This window comes from Triticum aestivum, chromosome 3A (genome assembly GCF_018294505.1).
Source record: "Triticum aestivum cultivar Chinese Spring chromosome 3A, IWGSC CS RefSeq v2.1, whole genome shotgun sequence".
Lineage (NCBI taxonomy): Eukaryota > Viridiplantae > Streptophyta > Magnoliopsida > Poales > Poaceae > Triticum > Triticum aestivum.
The window spans coordinates 719,761,261-719,773,305 of NC_057800.1; the positions used below are offsets into that span (position 1 = coordinate 719,761,261).

The following is a 12,045-nucleotide window of genomic DNA, read 5'->3' on the forward strand; positions in this document are numbered from 1 at the left end:
CAGTATAAGGTTGCTGAGAAGTTGCATCAGAACAGAAGAAAATCGATTACATACCAGGGGTGCAAACACCGTAATTCGGAATGACCGGGGGAGGGTCGCCATCCGATGAATCATCGTCGGCGGCCCGAGAGAGGGGGATCGCGAGGCTATCAGCTGTTGAGTTAGTAATGTCTGGACGAGGGAGTGCGAGAGATTCTTTGCACGGGTATTTTTCCTTTTAGCATAACAGGCCTTCCTTTGAGCACTTGACTGCCCCTTCTCAATATCCGACCTGCTTTTGCGGCGCTGCACGCGCTTCCCTCGTATCTTTTCATTCAAATCATCTCTATCATCAACCGTTAGTTCCTCATTTTTCTTGTGATAACATGCTCGGCTACGAGAGTTTCTCTGTATCCTCTTAGATCCCTCGTTGTCATGGGTAACACCGGAGGCATCTAATGACGGAGGGGGTAATGTTGCATCATCGTGGAATGTGTCTGTATATTTAGGGATATCAGCCGTGGATTTTTTAAAATAATGTGTGCAAGCATCATTAGTGAGGCGGTAATATTGTAATTGGAAAATATTGTTTTAGTGAGAAATGAATACCAGAACATTCTTCTCGGACCCAACAATGATTAATTTGCATTAAGATCAAGCATATGACGCTATGGTATTTGCATCGACTACATTAAGTTATGTTCTTAAACGCCGTGAATTAATAACATAAATATTTACCTGAATTAGATAGCATCCGTAGATTTTCACTTGATTCTAACTTATCCTTTCTCCTCCGATAAGCTGCCCTCCTAAGTGCATTTATATGATCTCTTTTGCGATCTTCCTCGGTTACCAGACATGTTTCTTCAAGTATATTCTCGTCAATGTCTGGTGTCATTGAAACCATACTTTAAATGTAGAAAGTAAAAATTAATATTCCCACATTGATGAATCCATTATTAACAAGTCAATTACCATTTTGATCATTGTCGTTAACCAGACCATATGTCTCTATCCATGTAGCAGTATATGCTGAATCAGGATGCGATAATAATGTTGTATAGGCAGAGCTAGTTGCATTGTCTGGTTGAACATGGTTAATAAATGTTACACAAAAATTAATTGGTAATGGTTAGAACACTTGATTCTTACCAGACAAATTAATGGCGCAGAGTTTATCTTCTTCAAGAGCAAGTTCTTTTTTCCTACGATAAGAAGCTCTCCTCAGGGCGTTTCTATGGGCTCTTTTGCGTTCTTCTTCTGTTAGTGCAGCATTATCTTTTGTGACATTGAAGTCATCTGATTCAGAACGATGTGTCAGTATTATATGATGGTATACCAAGGGGAAGCCACGCATACAAATAGATAAACAATGACTACCTAATGTACCTGATGTCACAAGCTTAGGTTGACGAACATTCGTGATATCACCTAGGGCACGACGTTGAACGATGTGGCCATCGACTTGTTGTATTTTCAAACCCTGTTTTTTGCTAATGCGATAAGTTTCCCGCCTCAAGGCTTTGTTAAGTTCCTTAGGGTCTACAACGCATATTAAACATACGGTAGTTAGTGAATACAAACAGCCATTGCATATAGCAAAATACCTGAAAACATGTCCACAAGTTAAATGCCTTCACAAATTACCAGATTTCGACAAGAAGCGTTGTTGATCCTCTATTTGTAACACGACATCTTGGATTTTTTTATATCCTTAGCTGAAAGCATTTGTGTGTTGTCAGGTTCCTTTGATATATGACTTTGATTCCCGCATCTGATTTCGTCTGCAGCATGTCAAAAATATCAAACAGAAAGATGGTAATGCTTTTTCACAACATATGTACATAAGGTCATATTCGATGTTAGACAAGCATCCGTGGGAGTACCTGATAGATTTGTCCCACCGTTGATATATTCGTCTGGAGGTTCACCCTCTGTAGAACACCAATATATGCAGCATAGGCACATGTTGTTAATGAAAATGACCAATAGTAGGGTGACAATCAAGAATTAGATGGTTGGAACCCAACAACGAACCATCATGAAGGTCTTTAATCCGTGGTGAACTTGTTCCACCTGTATAGTGATACCCAGTAAATAATAAAAAATCAATGAAATATACACTACAAAAATATGGTTATAACAATCTTGACATTTGTAATGAGGCTGAGAGAGTACCATATTCATCTAAACTAAAATCCAAATCATTGGTATTCGGAGCTGTGAATGAATCCTCTTTATGCTCTCCATCTGTAGGATGACAACCAACATGAATATAAGGACAATGTTATAAACGTTGTATCTACATGGCAACATTCCCAACAATAGTCACACAAGCTCTATACCTGTAACAGTAGCTGAATTGTCCACAACAGTCTCCGCTATGGGTAAGATGCTTGCATTGTTATCTTCAACTATTGTAGATCTTGTAAGGACTGAAAAGCATTATGCATTAATTATGTGAATACGAAAAGTGCACATAACTCATGCGTAGCATATTATGATAGGTTAAAGCATGCCCGTAGATTTAACTTCAACAGTTATCACGCTATGAAAGCTTGTGAATGTTCGTTAACACATGTGTAGTAATTTCTCATAGAAATGCTGCATACCTGTAGAAACGTCCTCTTCTGGCAGCTGATCAACCGCCCTGCTTCTTGAATTACCCATGTGTACCTATGAAATTAATTGCTATACATCAGTTAACTGTTGTATTGGCAATGAGAATATACTGTAAGCTGGCATGAGTATATTTAATTGGCACCAAAACAGGTTGTGTGCACATACGGGACCAAATATATAAAAAACGGTGGTTTTGCTAGTAGTTCGAAAAGGCAAGTGAATTCTGATGGGAAATTAATGTTAGCTATGCAAAAACAATTATGGTCTCCCATCAATGTAACATGGATTGTTGGTTACGGAGTCGTATTTGGACTAAATCAATTTCAACCACCTGATGCTCACATTGGCATAAGACCCTTGACTTTTTTCAGATGGCATAGACTGCTAGATTGTTTACTATTGCATGGAACCTATTAGATTAAAGTGTTATAACTACCTTATGTTTGTGTCACTTTTTGCATGTGATGCTGTTTCGAGGATGGAAAATGGAGATCCTCTGAAGTTGTGAGATGCAAACTCGATGACACCGTCCCCGATGCCTGTTGCCACTTGATGATTCACCACCTGCAAGCATTTGGGGCGGTCAAATAGTGATAAATAGGTATGGCTGTCAAATAGTGACAAACATTTCCCATTCAAAACGGTGGTTCATATGGGAGGATGACATTATCTCCCACACTGAACGATTTTATTCATCCAGCCTGTACCTATTCATGCCAGCTTACAGTATATTCTCATTGCAAATACAGCATTTAACTGATGTAAGAGTAGTAATTGTAAAGGTAGGAATATGTAAACGCCACACCTGACACCTGATTTTGCAATCGCCACTCCGGCGGCGACTGGATCCACGGAACCGATCAGAGATGCAGATTTGTAAGAGTAGTAATTGTAAAGGTAGGAATATGTAAACGCCACACCTGACACCTGATTTTGCAATCGCCACTCCGGCGGCGACTGGATCGCACGCAGGTCCGCTGAAGAGCGACGGATCGGGGACGTGAGCCTGTCTTTGCACTCGGACGGCGTTGTCGCCTCGATAAGAGTGCACGCTGTGAAAGAGACCTACGGTATGAGCGCTTGTGGCGGCGGACAAGGGTTTCAGGGTTTGTGACGGCAGCGAAGGGTTTGAGGGGCGGGGACGAATGACCGCGGCTCGCAATGGGATCGAGGTCAAGACGATCAGATCGATCAGCCCGTCATTTCGTAGGTTAACCGTGATTGATTGTTGTGGGGGTTTTTTCTATCCGTGAACCGGCGCGGTTCAGGATGGCCGTAGTTGTATATTGATGTTTTTTTATCGGTTGGGAGGTAAAATGCGGGGGATCGGTGGAAAGTGGGACGAAGTACCAAAAAAAACCAGGGGAGGTGTGACGAAAATTGACCGGTGGAGACTACCAACTGCTCCATTAGGAGTAGAGATATGGGACGTGCATTTGCAATCAAAAACAAAACATAATCGCCCACCTTGGGGCTCGAACCCAAGACCACAAGGTTAAGAGCCTTGCGCTCTACCGACTAAGCTAGACAGGCAAGTGATCAAAATTTCAAAATTAGGAAATATATTGAGGCAAGTTGTAAGTGATGTGTATTATAAACATAAGTAAAATGGAGAAGTTTCTTGAGCAAACGAACTCTGAAAAGTTCCCTGCTCGTAGGCTACAGCTCCCGGAAGAAAGGTACAACTTCACAACTTTATGAGCAAATTTCGAATCCGGAAAAACAACATTTCTTAGTGCCATGCGCAAAACAAATCACAAATTGCCATGGCATAATACAAACCTACTGCTACTCAACTGCCCATACTAGTACTCTTGGCGCGCGTATATGGATCAGGCCGTGCAGAGCTCGCGCGAGAACCCGACGCGGCCATTGGCGACGTCGAAGAGCACGCGGTGGTTCTGCTGCTGCATGCTGGCCAGCACGTTGAGCCCCGCGTTCACCCCAGTCGACGGGCCCGCCGCCATGGCCAGGCACGCGATGCCGCCCGACGAGCTGTGGATCATCACGTTCTCCTCAGGCAGCGTCACGGCCGCCCCGGCACCGCCGGCGAACGCAAACGTCACGCTCGGCACCCGCACGCCGCCGCCTGTCACGTTGTAGCACGTGTCGAACCCGCCCAGCGGAGCCGACACGGGCGCCCGCGCCCTGTGCCGGAACGCGTCGCGCACCGCGGCGTACACGGGGGGCGAGAGCCGCGTGAACATGGTGCCCGCATCCATGATCGTGCCGCCCGTGCCTGTGGCCGGGTCGAACGACGCGAGTGCCGATGCCGGCACGGCCACGGCCCTGCCGCCCACGCGGATGCCGACCATGTCGACGTAGTACAGGGTGGGGCGGTGGGGGTTGTAGAGCAGCGGCGTCGTCTTGATCCGCTTCGGCTGCCCGGCGGGGCCGAGCCTCAGCGTCCCGGAGAAGTTGGAGGACTTGTAGCTCGGGAGGCAGTAGGAGAAGACGGAGCCGTACGTGTCCTTGGTCTGCGACAGGAAGGACAGCGGCCCACGCCCAAAGCCAAGGAGCCCCTGCGGCGGCACGGACCCGCCGGTGACCACGCGGAGGCACCCAAACGTGTACGACGACACGACGGCCCCGCCCTCGAGGGCGAGGGCATCCTGCCCGAGTACGGCCTGGAACGTGGACGATCCGTACGCCAGGTTGAACGCGCACGACGCGCCAGGGCCGCCGGGGCAGGACGCGGCACCCGGCACCTGCGCGCACTGCGGCGAGCCGCACCGCACGGGCCGGTACGTGGGCGAGTCCGTCGGGGCGAAGGACGGCGACGACTTGGGTGCGCAGCCGACGCAGGCGCTGCACGGGATCCAGGCGGCGTCGTTGCTGGGGTCGATGGCGACCAGCAGCGTCTGCGGCGGCGTGCCGAGCCGCGCGCGGGCCACGTAGTTGGGGATGCTGAGGATCTGCCGGCCCGGCGCGATCGGCACGAACGACCGGCCTTTGCCCTTAGGTTTGGCTTTGGCGGGCACGGCAGCGGCGAGCGTAGCAACGCGTGCCACGTCGGCGGCGGACTGCCTGGCAAGGGAGACTGCCCAAGCGGCGAGGGGCGCGCCGGCATTGGGCGACGGCAGCGAGTATGAGCGTGCCAGGAGCAGCGTCGAGCTACGCACGGAGACCGCGGCCGTCCAAAACGTAGGGAAGAGGAGCACGGCGAGGATGGTGGATAGTCCTAGAATCCACATGGTTGCTTTTGCTCGATCACTAGCTCAGTTCCTAGCAAGAAATGAAGGATAGCGAGAAAACTCCGAGAAATGAGACCCGAAGGTGGCTGGCCGGGTGTACATGGAATGGAAGCGTCGAGTTGTATATATAGGCCAAGAATTTTTTGCCGCTGCCATGCATGCACTGATGACTTTGCCCGGTTGAAATTGTTTGGCCTCTTGACTTTATCTTTGCATTCGTAGAAAGAAAGTAGGTAGGCGCAAGGCGCACGAGAGTACTTTGTACCAAGTACCAAATGAGCTAGAATCCTAGCCTGCTCACTTGTCATGGCTTTAAAGATTTATATGAATTAACTTTGCCAGTTAGGTTTATACCCACAAGCTCACAACCGACTTCACCGTGATGGTAAGAATACGCATATACTTGCGTCTGCAATTGTTATTTCACACGCAACTGAAAATTTCGCCTATTTTACTACTCATATAAAGGATGGTGGAGTACCCGCCTTCCCGGACGACTGGATAGAGGGTCGATGACGGGTGGACTAAGGGCGCGCGATTGCTATAGTCGTCGCGTGACCATGATAGGTGGACCGAGGCCGTCATGCGGTGGACCCGTCTTCCTAGGCGCCTTGCGGACTGAGAGAGCCTCCTAGCCGTCAATCTCGAGGTGGCTTCTCGTGAGGCCACTTGGGGGCGATACAAGATCGGACGGCTCGCACCCGGGTGATCCGGCTTGGCGTTCCATGACAGCTGGACCGCCCGGCCGCGTCTGGGGCCACCATCATTGGGCAACGTCGGGCACGCTCGTGTTGGCCCTGTCTCACGTTGTCCCGGGCGTGACATCATCGCCGAACCAGTGTGTCGATGTCTTCGACCCTTGCCGGGTTGGCCTGGTTTCACTAGGCAGGGTTGTGTTGTGGGCACAACACCAACTTGAGCGTGGGGCCCTTTTCGGGTTGTTCGATGGCCACACTTGGGTATGCACATGTGGCTTGCATGCTATGTCCCTCGCGTGCGCCGGCGCTGCGTCCAACGGGCTGTGGCGAGGGCCCGTCAGACGGCTGGGCGGAGGGCCGTCCAGCTGGCTGTGTCACGCCAGCATGTGTGCGTGGCTGGACGGCAGCAGAAACTGCTGCCATGGCAGAGGATTTAGAAATGTTGCCATGGCAACCATTTTGCTTTGCCATGGCACATGTTTTCATATCCTGTTCAAATAGTTATTTGAATTAATCATGACTTCTTATTCAAGATTTCAAATTGAAAATTGCTTTTGCTTTGGGTCCCAAAAGAGAAACCACAACTTTGAGATCAGTTTGACCCAAGATGGGCTTCCAAATTCAAATCATTTAAATTTAAACTCAAACTGTAATTGAATATATAGTTAATGCCAAAAATCCAAGTCAATTGAATTCTTTTGTAAATTGATTCAAATGGTGTTCATAAAGTGTGAATCATGTTCGAGGACCACCCTGGCATTGGGTTGGTAAATTAGTATTTCAACTCGCATGTCGATTCTGGATGGGTGCATTGATTTTTTTCACTCGCAGGTCGGTTTTGGAAGGGTACATGGGTACATTGGTCTTTCCACGAGCAAGTTAGAGTTTTGTTTTTGCTTTACGCTTCCCTCTATAAATACAAATAGAGGGGATAGGGCAGCCGCAAAGACACCCCTCTTCTTCCATGTGATCTATTTCTTTGGTCCTTTTAGTGTGATGTGTTTCATGGGTGGCTCTCGCTAATGCGTAGTTTTTCTGCAGGTTCGCTTGCTTAGTTACGCCAGCCGGATTTGTTGTTGTTGTTGTTCGATTGATTGGCCCCTCTATAGTGTTATTGGTGTACAGAGTAGTTAGTGGAACGACTACAGCTATGAGTTGTAATTAGTAGACAATATGGATTCAATTTTAGCTGTGAGATGTTGTTTTTGTGCAATTGCTTGTACCCCGAAAGTGTTCCCTTTGGCCGGCTCTTCTCGGCGTCAGCCGACCGGCTATGTTTCCTTCTGTTCTTGGTTCGTGATGCAGGAGCGTCCAAGGCCGGCCAGGGAAGCCTCTCTCTCTAGTCAGTCCGCTGCCTATTACTGTAGGTTCTAGAGTCGGCTGCAGAATACGGTCAGCGGGATGAGCACAGCTCCACCCAGATTGTGGCTGCATAGGACCGGGCAGACGGATAGGAAAGAACCAAAGAGACAGACGGGCACGTACCAAAGAAATGAGCCCATTTTATCTAAGCAAATAGATGTCGAGTCCACGGCGTCGCTGGATGAGTTGTCTTGAAGAAGCATTGCACCATTGGCGCAGAGACCAACTGCAACCCCGAGGTCAAATGAGCTATTTGAAACGTAAAATGGAGGTTTAATGAACTATTTGAAGAGGACAACGGCAAGCACTGATAAAATAAACAAATACAACCAAGAAGCGAATCAGCTAATGCAACTAAAAATTTATGTTTTTCTTATACTGTTTCTCGAAAATGATCTGCAGTGATTATGTTCGTAGGGATTTCTGCCCGGGCTTTGAGCTCCATGCGTTGCCCGCCAGGCCAGTTTGAATTATTCTACCAGTTGCTCAAGGTTATAATACTTATCTGAGCGGCGTGGTGCTGGCCCCATGATAAAAGACCTTCGGTCCCATGGTGCATCATTTAAATTGACCGGTGTTCCCTTGGGTATTGTTTCTACATTGTTGTCCGGTTGGTGTTCGATGAGCAAGGCCAGCGCCATTTGGGCGCCCACGCGTTGGGCCTCCTGGCCTTTCATCACTGTGACCTAGAAGGTTCACATGTACGTTGTACTAGTTCATTGCCGTTGATACAAGGCAGCTATGAACGGAATACAAAAGTAGTCACTTCCAATTCGATTCTTCTTCCCGGGCTTATTTCTGGCTACCGACTAGGCTGGAAAATTTATAAGCCACTAAACTAAATCTGCAAGAAAATATCAGAGAAATTTACCTAGAGGTCGTGCGACAGAAGGGTGGCGCGGCTAGACAACGGGATGAAGTCGTGGGACTGCGGCAAAGCGTCAGAGGTCCGGGAATGGTTCAAAGAGGTGACAGAGGCCAAATCTCGGTGTCCCGGGCTGTGGAGGTGGCACAGGGATGTAGGCGACGACGGAACCAAATGCACGTTGCGAAATTAGATGTTCATGATGCCAATATTTGGGAGGCTGGATGGCGTGCTATATCGCCTCACACAACCTCCATATATGAAACCTCGCGGGCTCGGTATGGAGCGCCTCCCAAAAAATATGACGATTGAGGGCATGATGTTGATTCTGCTAGAGTGATCTTTTTAGCTAAAATAGCCATTTTGGTGGTTATTATGGCGATTGGGCCGATATGCCAAGTTTGCTAGATATGTTCTAAAGCACGACAATTTTATCGATGTTGCGCGGTCGGATTTCATGCTGAGAGGAGTACTTCCTCTGTCTATTTTTTTGAACCGAAAATCGTAGAACAATCGTTCTACGGCAATTTTCATTCAAAGTAACTCAAAGTTATTTACATACAATTAAAGAAAAAACAAAAGGAGCCATCTAACCAATACCAGCTCTAGGAATGTCCATGATCAATTAATGTAGATTATCTGTAATCCATCCACTCAAAGCTTCCCTGTGTTTTTCTTTGGTTCTCAGAATCATCAACTTTAGATCATCTTTGAGTAGCTTTCTCCATCCTTGAACCGATGGGTTTTGCGCTTTGAAAATTTTGGAGTTTCTCTGCATCCAAATGTGCCAGCAACCCATGGTGATGATGCTCATTGCAAACTGCTTGGGCAGATGGATTGACAGCAAGTTGATCTCATAGAAAGCATTTATACCTCTGACTTTGGAAGGAACAATTGAATTCCAGCATTGCAGAGCAAAAGGGCAGTCCCAGATGAGAAGGAGGCTGGTTTCTTCGCAGGAACAGTTACAACGTTCACAGTTGTAATTTGGCAGATGAAAGTGCTTTCTGGCAAGAAGATTTCTGACATTTACTCTATCATGCAGCAGTAACCATAGAAAGATCTTATATCTTAACATGGCAGCACTTTTCCAGATCCTCTTAAAGAGTGGAGAGGCTACTTCTTTTCCTTGCATGTGGCAGTACATTTTGATAGCCGAAAAATCATTTTTATGCTTGTTCCATGGTAGGCACCAGGTGTCCAGAGTATTATCCAATTGGGTAGCCTGCATGAGGGCAGATAGTTCTTGGAATTGTTGATGGGCCTGGGTTGACAGTGGAGTAAAGAAATGTTCAGATGCATCCTCCAACCCTTTGATTTTCTGGGCAGAAATCTGCTCTTGCCTACTGAAAGAGAACAACTGAGGGAATCTGTCTTTCAAGATGCCCTGATTCCAGTTGTCAAACCAAAATCTTATAGTGTTGCCAGAGCCTATCTTGGGGACAGCAGCTTGTCTAAACTCAGGCACTAACTTGAGAATACTTTTCCACCAAAAAGATCCTTGTGGGTTAGTGTGAAGCATTCTGTCAGGATAATAAGTCTCCCAAATCAATTTGACCCAAGGAATATTCTGTTGATTTAAGAACTTGTGGACATGCTTCATAAGTAAACATTTGTTGTGACTGGCAATATCCAACACCCCAAGTCCTCCTTTTTCTTTTGGTTGGCAAACTTTGTCCCAAGCAATCAAGGTAGTGCCCCTGTCTTCCATTCCATATTTCCTCCAAAACAATGTTTTTGATATTTCTTAATTTGCTCCATGACACCAGCTGGAAGTGCAAGTGTACACATGAAGAAAATGAGCAGGCTGTAGAACACAGACTTTACCAAAACCAATTTATCTCCATAAGATAATAGGGAGGAACAACCAGCCAGCCTTCTTTCAATTCTTTGCATGATGGGCATAAAATCCTCAATCTTTGGCTTGGACAGACAGAGAGGTAAACCCAAGCATGTGAAGGGAAGAGATCCAACTTTGCAACCCATAATATTAGCCAATTCCAGCATCTTATCATTGTAGTGTTAATAGGAACAATCACTGATTTTTCATAATTTACTCTCAAGCCAATGAAGGTACTGAAATACATGAGCAAGTTTTTGAGCTGGTGCAGCTGAGCAGCATTGGCTTGCATGACAAGGACCGTATCATCTGCATACTGGATTACAGGAAAATCCTGATCAGAATTAGTGTGTATAGGGGCAGAGATCAGACCATTCCTCATAGCTTCATTTAAGATTGTTTGAAGCAGATCATCAGCTATGACAAATAGTAAAGGTGAGAGAGGATCCCCTTGCCTAACTCCTCTTTTATAGAGAAACTGCTTTCCAGGCACCCCATTTAGCAGCATAGAAGAAAATCCAGAAGAGAAAATCATATCCATCCACATAATCCACTTAGGTCCAAAGCCTCTAGCAATGAGAATTTTCCTGATAGCTTCATGCTCAATCATATCAAAAGCTTTCTCAAAATCTAACTTTAAGATAATTAATTCTTGCCCAGATTGATGACATTGGTGAATGAACTCATATGACCAGGCCAGACAATCTTGTATTGATCTCTTCTTAAGGAACCCATATTGATTTTGATGAACCAGCTTTAGGATGACAGCCTGCTGTCTGTTGGCAAGAAGTTTTGTGATGATTTTTATGGAGCAGTTGAGCAAAGAGATTGGTCTGAAATCATTAGCATTGACAGGAGCATGTTTTTTTGGCAACAGAGTAATAAAAGAAGAGTTGATACTCTGCAAGTTTAATTTGCCATTGTAAAAGTATTCAATCAGCTTATAGAAATCTGGAGCAATGATGTCCCAACAATGCTTGATAAAATCAGTATTGAAGCCATCTGGCCCTGGTGCTTTATCAGAAGGGAGATCTTTAACAACTGCATCAATCTCCTCCTTTGTGAAAGGCTTGTGAAGCTCAATTAGTTCAGGCATCTTTGGGACAAGGGACTCAAGGTTCAGAAGATCAAAAGTGGGCACAGAAGCATTGAGTCTCTGCTTGAAAGCTTTCTACATAATTGCAGCTTTAGTCTGATGATCATCTTGCATGCTACCAGCTTCATCCCGCAAACTAGCAATGTAGTTTCTTCTAGAATTAATGGTCGCTTTTACTTTCAGATATTTAGTATTAGCCTCCCCTTGCAAGATCCATCTAATTATTGCTCTTTGCTTCCAGTATGCTCTTTGCATTTCCAACAAGTTAAGAAGATGCTTTTAACAATTTCTCTGCCATTCCATTCAACAGTGGATAAAGATCTAAAATCTTGAAAAGTGTCATAAAGCAGAATGAGGTCATTACAAGCTTGAATAAGTTTAGACAGCTG

General features: G+C 46.2%; 1 protein-coding gene and 1 non-coding gene across 2 annotated transcripts; both read right to left on the reverse strand.

Moving 5' to 3' along the window:
• Positions 1 to 4,061: 4,061 nt before the first annotated feature.
• TRNAK-CUU (transfer RNA lysine (anticodon CUU)) lies at positions 4,062 to 4,134 on the reverse strand. The gene has a single exon. It is a non-coding gene; the product is annotated as a tRNA-Lys (tRNA).
• A 293-nt stretch (positions 4,135 to 4,427) lies between these two features.
• LOC123059416 (aspartyl protease AED3-like) lies at positions 4,428 to 5,872 on the reverse strand. The gene has a single exon (XM_044481994.1). It carries the CDS (start codon positions 5,793 to 5,795, stop codon positions 4,434 to 4,436), a length of 1,362 nt encoding a protein of 453 aa, XP_044337929.1. The 5' UTR covers positions 5,796 to 5,872; the 3' UTR covers positions 4,428 to 4,433.
• Positions 5,873 to 12,045: the final 6,173 nt, after the last annotated feature.

Coding starts and splice junctions, on each gene's coding strand:
- LOC123059416 (XM_044481994.1), bottom strand. CDS start 5,795: ATGTGGATTCTAGGACTATCCACCATCCTCGCCGTGCTCCTCTTCCCT.